Raw genomic sequence first — 7,105 nt, forward strand, 5'->3', positions numbered from 1 at the left:
ACAAAAAAAAAAAAAAAAGAAGAAGCAGTGGCCCAATGTGGCGAGTGCGGCTGTGGTGGGACTTTGCCCCCTCTTAGTGAATCTGCTATTAGCTATTAGGGGGTTTCTTCTTCTTCTGTTTCTTGCAATGCTGGGCTGCATTGTTCTGCCCAAATCGCAGGCCCCGCCCCGTCCTTTGTCTGGGCGCGCTGTGATTGGCGGGAGCGGGACTGGGCTGCCGTCATGCCTTGGGAAGCCCATTCATCTGTGCACTTGGGCGTTGGACTCCGCATCTTATTAGCGAGCGGGGAGATTTCTCCATTTTCCTGTTGTATCCAGCGCGGCTTCCGAGCATTGGGATATCGAGTGGGATTGTGAGGTGAATCTCTCTGTCTTCTCGCAGCGGAGGAGCAGCAGCAGCGCCGCTCTTTGTTCCCTCCTCTGTCCTAGCAGTGTCTTGCCCGTCTCTTTCTCTCTGGGGGTGACGCGTCCCTTTTCCTCTTTTTGTTGGATACACAGACCGCAATGGGAGCCCAATTCTCTAAGACCGCAGCCAAGGGCGAAGCCGCCGCCGCAGACAAGCCCGGGGAAGCAGTGGCCGCCTCTCCTTCCAAGACGAACGGCCAGGTAAGGCATCTGTTGCTCGTCGGCGGCTTTGTTCTAACCTGGGGATGGTGTGTAATGCTGGGCACTGAATCTGGAGCAACATGTGGCTCATGCCGCTCCATTGTCGGGGGTGCACCCCAATATTTGTGGGCTACATTTTCTAGGTGACTGATGCAAGCAGAGTTCTGTGACCGTACAGATGACATTTAACTGGGATGCATGGGAGGGGTCTGCAGACGCCATTGTGTAGACGGAGGGCTAGAGTAAGCCCCCCTCCTTTCAGCAGCGCTTTTTTTTTTCTTCTTTCCCCCTCTCTCTCTCCCTTAACATCTTGTATGAGAGGGAAAGCACAGGCTTTGTCTCCGTTGGCTCCTTGCTGGAGCTGCTGCTAGGAAGAAGGCGTGATCTGAGAGCTAATGCACTTGCAGCCTGTGAGCTCCCTGGAGCATACTGCTGGTGGAGGCGCAGCGCCCTCTGCTGAGCGCAGGGTGGAACTGCACGCGGCGTCGGTCATAATGGAGGGAAACGAGCCGCTTTTCTGCACGTGTGGTGGAGGGATATGTGGGGTTTTGGTGACTCCACAAGATGTGTGGTGGTGGTTGTTGTGTATGTGTGTACTTAAAGGTGAGGTGTTCATACTCTCAAGTGACCCTGTTTTTTACCCCTTCACAGGAAAATGGGCACGTAAAGGCCAATGGCGATGCGTCTCCCGCAGCAGCCGAGGCAGAAAAGGAGGAAGTCCAGGCCAATGGCAGCGCCCCTGCTGAGGAGGCCCCCAAAGAGGAGGCCGCAGCTGCCGAGGCTGCGCCAGAGAAGGAGGCCGCAGTGTCTGCTGAGGGAGAGAGCACAGAACCAGCATCTCCAGCCGAGGGAGAGGCCTCTGCCAAAACAGAAGAGGCAGGGTCTGCTTCTACCCCTTCCACCAGCAATGAGACCCCCAAGAAGAAAAAGAAGCGCTTCTCATTTAAGAAGTCTTTTAAGCTGAGTGGCTTTTCTTTCAAAAAGAACAAAAAGGAGAACAATGAAGGAGCAGAGGGCGAGGGTGCAGCTGCATCCACCGAGGGAGCAAAGGAGGACGCTCCTGCAGCGGCGCCCGAGGCCGCCAATGAAGAGGCCAAGCCAGCCCAAGAGGAGGCTCCTGCTGCCAGCAGCACTGAGGAAAAGAAAGAGGAGGCTGCAGCAGCATTGCCTGAACCCCAGGAGACCAAACCCGAGGAGCCTGCACCAGAAAAGCCCACAGAGGAGGTAAAGCCTGCCGAGGAGCCAAAGCCTGAGGAAAAACCTGCAGAAGAGGCCCCCACCACTGTTGCTGCTCCCGAAGCTCCATCTACTGAACCAGAGGCACCAAAAGCTGAAGAGCCAGCAGCTCCAACACAGGAAGCTACATCTGAATCCAGTCCAGCAGCCGAGTCAGCAGAGTAAAGATATGGCCGTTTTGAGATAATCAAAGAACTTTTTTTCTCCCCTTGTTTGTTTGTTGGAGTGGTGCCAGGTACTGGTTTTGGAGAACTTGTCTACAACCAGGGATTGATTTAAAGATTATTTTTTTTTTCCTCCTTACAGATCCCATCTCAAATCATTCTGTTACCACCATTCCAACCTGGCCGGGTAGAGTTTAAAGCAGTCACCGGCCTTAATCTTTTTTCGCATCAGTATTAATGTTTTGCATACTTTGCATCTTTTATTGAAAATGTATCCTTTTTTCTTTTTTTTCAATATATGGACATACCCATAACATGAAGGAGATGGGTGGGTCAATGTAGGGGGGGTATCAAATGAAGTGATAGGGGCCACATTGGGTTTTAGGTGGTGCACACATTGCCAAGAGATTGTGCCACACAGAACGGGGTCAGGTTTCTGTTATTTCTATTTTTTTTTCTCTTTAATTTCAAGAGACATGTATTTTGTGATGAGGGCAGCCTTCTACAAGGTTTACAACACTAAAGGTCTTGACTAAGATGGCAAGCAAAATAATAATAATAAAAAAAAATCAAAATACCCAGATCATAGTTTTAGTAAATCATTTAAACCATAGGAACTTTTCACTTATCTCATGTTAGCTGTATCAGTCGGTGATTAAGTAGAATTACGAGTTGTATAGGCTTTATTGTTTATTGCTGGTTTCTGAACCTTAATAAAAATGTAATTATGTATGACCAGCAGGGTGTTTTTAACTGTGACTATTGTATAAAAGGAATCTTGATATCCAAAAGCACATGAAGTTTGCAACTCTTTCCACCCTGCCCATTTTTGTAAAACTGCAGTCATATTGGACCTTTTAACCACAAAATTTTAAACTCAACCAAGCTGTGATAAGTGGAATGGTTACTGTTTCTACTGTGGTATGTTTTTTTGATTCCAGCAGGCGATGCTTTCTTTTCCAGTTGTCTTTCAGAATTTGAGGAAATCTTCAGATGCAATGGTTTTTTGTGTAGCATCTTGTCTTTCATGTTTTTTGTAAATACTGGAGAAGCTTTGACCAATTTGACTTAGAGATGGAATGTAACTTTGCTTACAAAATTGCTATTAAACTCTTGCTTAAGGTGTTCTAATTTTCTGTGAGCACACTAAAAGCGAAAAATAAATGTGAATAAAATGTATATGTTTTGTGTTTCTTTGACGTAGAGATAAGTCACTAATGGCCTAATTCAGTCCTAGCCTTTGCTTCTTGCTAACCCGCATGTCGCCCTTTCCATTGTGCTTGCGGTGGGGAGGGGGAGGGTTCTCAACCCAGCTACCATTGTTTTTAACTAGCCTTTGCTTTTGGCACCATATTGCCTACACACATGGTGATGAGCGGTCCAGTGGACTTCTTTTTGTGGTTGGTCCATTTGAGAACCACTGACGTAGACAAGACATTCAATGTAAATCTTCCATCTCGCGTGGATAATGGCCCTTTGTGTAGCTCATTGAAGTGCATTTACATGTCACCCACCACAATGCCTTGCACCCTGTAGAAGGCTGCAATCCTGCTTCAGGGCATGCAGGCTTCTTTCCTTCTCTATGCTTGTCCACATTCCAAGCCTTTGATTAAGACGTTCTGGGGAGACTTGGATTTGCTTGTTTGTACATTTCTAATGCCTTTCTTTAAGCTTTACCTATGGGGGGGTAGATTGTATTCACATTTAATGTTAAATGTGAAGCTAGTTTACAACACAACATGCAGAGTTCTTTATAAATAGTATAAACCCCCCTTTTTGTGTATATTTATATAAAGTCCAAAATTAGGGAACCTGGGAGTTGGTCTCTGCTGTTTATACCATGTTATCTTCGTGTTGGGTGTTTATACCTTGCTATCAAAAATATGGATTTTCTGACCAATCCCATTTATTAATGATAATGGATCTTGTTTATTGGGGGTTGGGACTTGGTGATCATAGTCACTTTTTTTTTTTATGTGAGCAGACACACAACCTGCTGTAGCCAACGCCACATTCACTTTAGAGCAGGACTTTTTACATATGGTACCATAAATGCTTACTAAGTACTTGCCTTTTATGCAAAATGTCTGTCCCATAATGTTAGTAAATGCAAAGCTCTGTGCATTTGCACACTTTTCTATCCATTATGCATCAGACTGGCACATGTGCCACAGATTGAGAACTCTGATGGATTTGTGCAGCAGACGTGGTAGGCCTGTGTCAAGAGGCTGATGCTGCCGTTTGGTTTCAACCCTTCACAGCACAATGTTGACTTCCTGCTTATTTTATATACAAACTTACTGTAGCAATTACAACTTGTATTCTGCTCTGAGGACTCCAAAAGCTACAGCATGGTTGTATGCCTACAGTCTTAATTCTGTCCCTGTTTACATTTTCTATACCGGTTTATAAAATGCATATTTTTCAGGTATCAACAGGATTATAATGTCATGTTGTCCTATTTTTATTTTTTATTTTTCCCCATTCTATGACCATGTAATCAATGTTTACCGCAAACTACCAATAAATGGACAACAAGTAGATGTCTATAGCAATCTCGGTTTTTTTTACTCTCCGCACATCGCGTACCACATGTAATTGCAGTGTATGTCGTTTTTAATGAAGTGCATGTTTTCTGTGTGCCCAGCTATCATGCAAGAGATGGGTTTTGGCAGGGGGCATGTGCACTTAAGGCTATGTACACAAAGTGGATTTCTGCACCTGGGACCTACTCCCATTTTCTATGGGAATTTTCCACTGCTCCATGACTCGTCGTGGTTTTGACAGTGGCCAGACGTGGACTAGCCCCATTGAAAGGGCCTAATCTGCATGTGGCTGCACCTCAATGGGTTTGAAACTATGGCAGAAATATGAGGGTTTGTCCCCTGCAAAATGTGCAATGAGAACATACCCCATCTTAAATTTGATAAATTAGTAGTGATGCAATGGTTCCTGCTTTCAGATATAACTGGAAAGGTGTTCATATCTATTAAGGCGCACCAGTGTTCATAGGGGCTTGGTGTCCATGACGTCAACAAGGCTAATTTCACATGAACATGTTTGGTCCGGGAAATGCAGCTTGTCTTCTGGACCAAACACTGCTCGGAACTCGAAGCTTCCTAATTACTTACCTGACCATGGGTCTTCTCTACTGTATGCAATGTGAGTACTGTAAAACGAACCTGCTGTCAGGCATGAACTTTCAGCATCATAGATCATGTATGATGCTGTGAGTTTGGGTTAGAGGAGCAGTATTCAGTCTGGTAAATGGTGGCAGTCACACAGAGTGTTTTTTCCTGTACCGAACATGCATGTGTGAGATTAAGACATTTGTCAATCAACCAGACCATTTGAGTGTTGTACATTGTTATATTTTCCCTCTAAGAAAGGAAATGATTATTTATCCCATGAGCATCTCCATAGGCCTCCGCTTGAGCTGATCAAGGATGAAACAGTGTATGGCCAGCATTAGATATAGCTATACATAATGCAGATCTTTTTATGCTATCAACTTTACAGTATAGCTTCCTCACAATACTGCATCATAGATTCATAGTTTCTGGCCATGTCTTTCAACAGCTTAAAGGGGTTGTTCCAGGTTTGTTATCCCCTATCTGTAGGACAGGGAATAATTAGCTGTTTGCTGGGGGTCCAAAGGCTTGGGAACCACACCCATCCTGAGGACAAGGCTCCCGTTCCCCTGTTGTGATGGAGCAGCTGGTCAAGCATGCACCCTGCCACTCCATTCGCGTTCTCGGTGGGAGCATCGGATATAGCTGAGCGCTGTACTAAGCGGTTTCTGGTGCTCCTATAGAGCATGAATGGAGCGGCAGGGTGCCTGCTCTACCTGTCACTCCCCACCTCGCTACCAATCCGCTAGTTAGCCCCTAGGAGATAACATAAACTTGGCACAACCTCTTTAAGCAGTGACTATCTTCTAGGTCACTAAGGGGGTGCTTAACAGGCTTCCTTTACAAACATTTTTTTGTGGCTTTTGAATTGCATATTTTTCAGTTGGTTTTGAAGTTCCACTGAGCAGTCTAAAAAACCCAGTCAGTTCAACAAGGTATACTGTCTGACAGTGTTGCTCCTGGTAATTCAAAGGATATCTGTCTTGTGAAACTTGGGTCTGACAGTTTCCAGAAAATGTTTTTTTCTTTACGCAAGCGAGGGCATTAGTGCACCGAAGGGCGAGGCCTAGCACCTCTGAACTTGAGGTCTATTACTGCCATGCCTCATGGTGCACTTGAGCCTTCATTTGCGTAAAGAATAAAAGCTAAAAGCTATGTCTTCCTGACTTTAAAAGATAAAAAGTACATACAATTTAACGTAACTAATCTTTCTTATTAATGAGGCCTCTCTTAGAGATGCTTTAGGGTTGCCACCTGATAATGACCATGACGTTTTGTAGGTAAAACCACTTGTTCATCAACAATAGGTTTGAAAACCATGCAGATTTGCAGTAAATCTTCTTGTCGCCATAATGTTTGGTCGCAATGCAAGAACACAGCTTAGGAATTGAGGCACGTTTAGACTAGGTGGACAGTTTATACCATTACTGTCCACCAAGGTACATTGTAGAGATGCATTTAAACATCCTTTTGGCACAGGCTTAAAACAGATGCAATTGCAGTTCCTTCTCCATTCAGAGATAAGAAGCCTCTACCAATTTTCCAAGCAGTATCATTGCAATTTGTGAAACAAGCTTGAAGTGAAATCTGGCACAGAATGGATACATAAGAAAATTACAGGTTTTTGTCAACTAGCTTCTATATATATATATATATATCAGCTGCGGTATGAGAAAAAGAAAAATCTCAAGGATTTGTGAGATGGAATCTTGGCCTCTAAGAATATGATCTTCTCTCAACAGAAAAACTGAGCTCTACCTCTGGAACTTGAGAGAACAGTAACCATCATATTTGGGGCTCTTTCATGCCTGGTCAGGGCAAGTCTGAATACTACCAAGGGTTTCCCAGGAACATCTGCCAGAAGTCACCAACTTTATCACCATTCAAGCATTTATGGGACCAGCTGGGACGCCAGCTTTGGCAACCTATGAGTGTGCAGGATGTACATGCCCAGCTGCAACATCTGTG

General features: G+C 44.8%; 1 protein-coding gene across 2 annotated transcripts; it reads left to right on the forward strand.

The window, feature by feature from the left end:
- Positions 1 to 206: 206 nt before the first annotated feature.
- On the forward strand, positions 207 to 4,549 carry MARCKS (myristoylated alanine rich protein kinase C substrate). 2 transcript variants are annotated; one of them, XM_040428894.1, is made up of 3 exons: positions 207 to 358; positions 499 to 606; positions 1,258 to 4,549. In XM_040428894.1, the coding sequence occupies exons 2-3, from the start codon at positions 505 to 507 to the stop codon at positions 2,005 to 2,007; spliced, it is 852 nt and encodes a 283-aa protein (XP_040284828.1). In that variant the 5' UTR covers positions 207 to 358; positions 499 to 504; the 3' UTR covers positions 2,008 to 4,549. The 2 variants fall into 2 exon arrangements, with proteins under 2 accessions (XP_040284828.1, XP_040284827.1); XM_040428893.1 differs by lacking the exon at positions 207 to 358 and having other exon boundaries at positions 370 to 606.
- The last annotated feature ends 2,556 nt before the right edge of the window (positions 4,550 to 7,105 follow it).

The sequence above is a fragment of the Bufo bufo genome, chromosome 4 (assembly GCF_905171765.1).
Source record: "Bufo bufo chromosome 4, aBufBuf1.1, whole genome shotgun sequence".
NCBI classification, from domain to species: domain Eukaryota; kingdom Metazoa; phylum Chordata; class Amphibia; order Anura; family Bufonidae; genus Bufo; species Bufo bufo.

What these genes read in the sequence shown, in the direction of transcription:
- MARCKS (XM_040428894.1), top strand. Translation starts at nt 505, where the DNA reads ATGGGAGCCCAATTCTCTAAGACCGCAGCCAAGGGCGAAGCCGCCGCC. An exon ending in CTTCCAAGACGAACGGCCAG is followed by an intron (nt 607 to 1,257) that starts GTAAGGCATCTG and finishes ACCCCTTCACAG; the next exon opens with GAAAATGGGCACGTAAAGGC.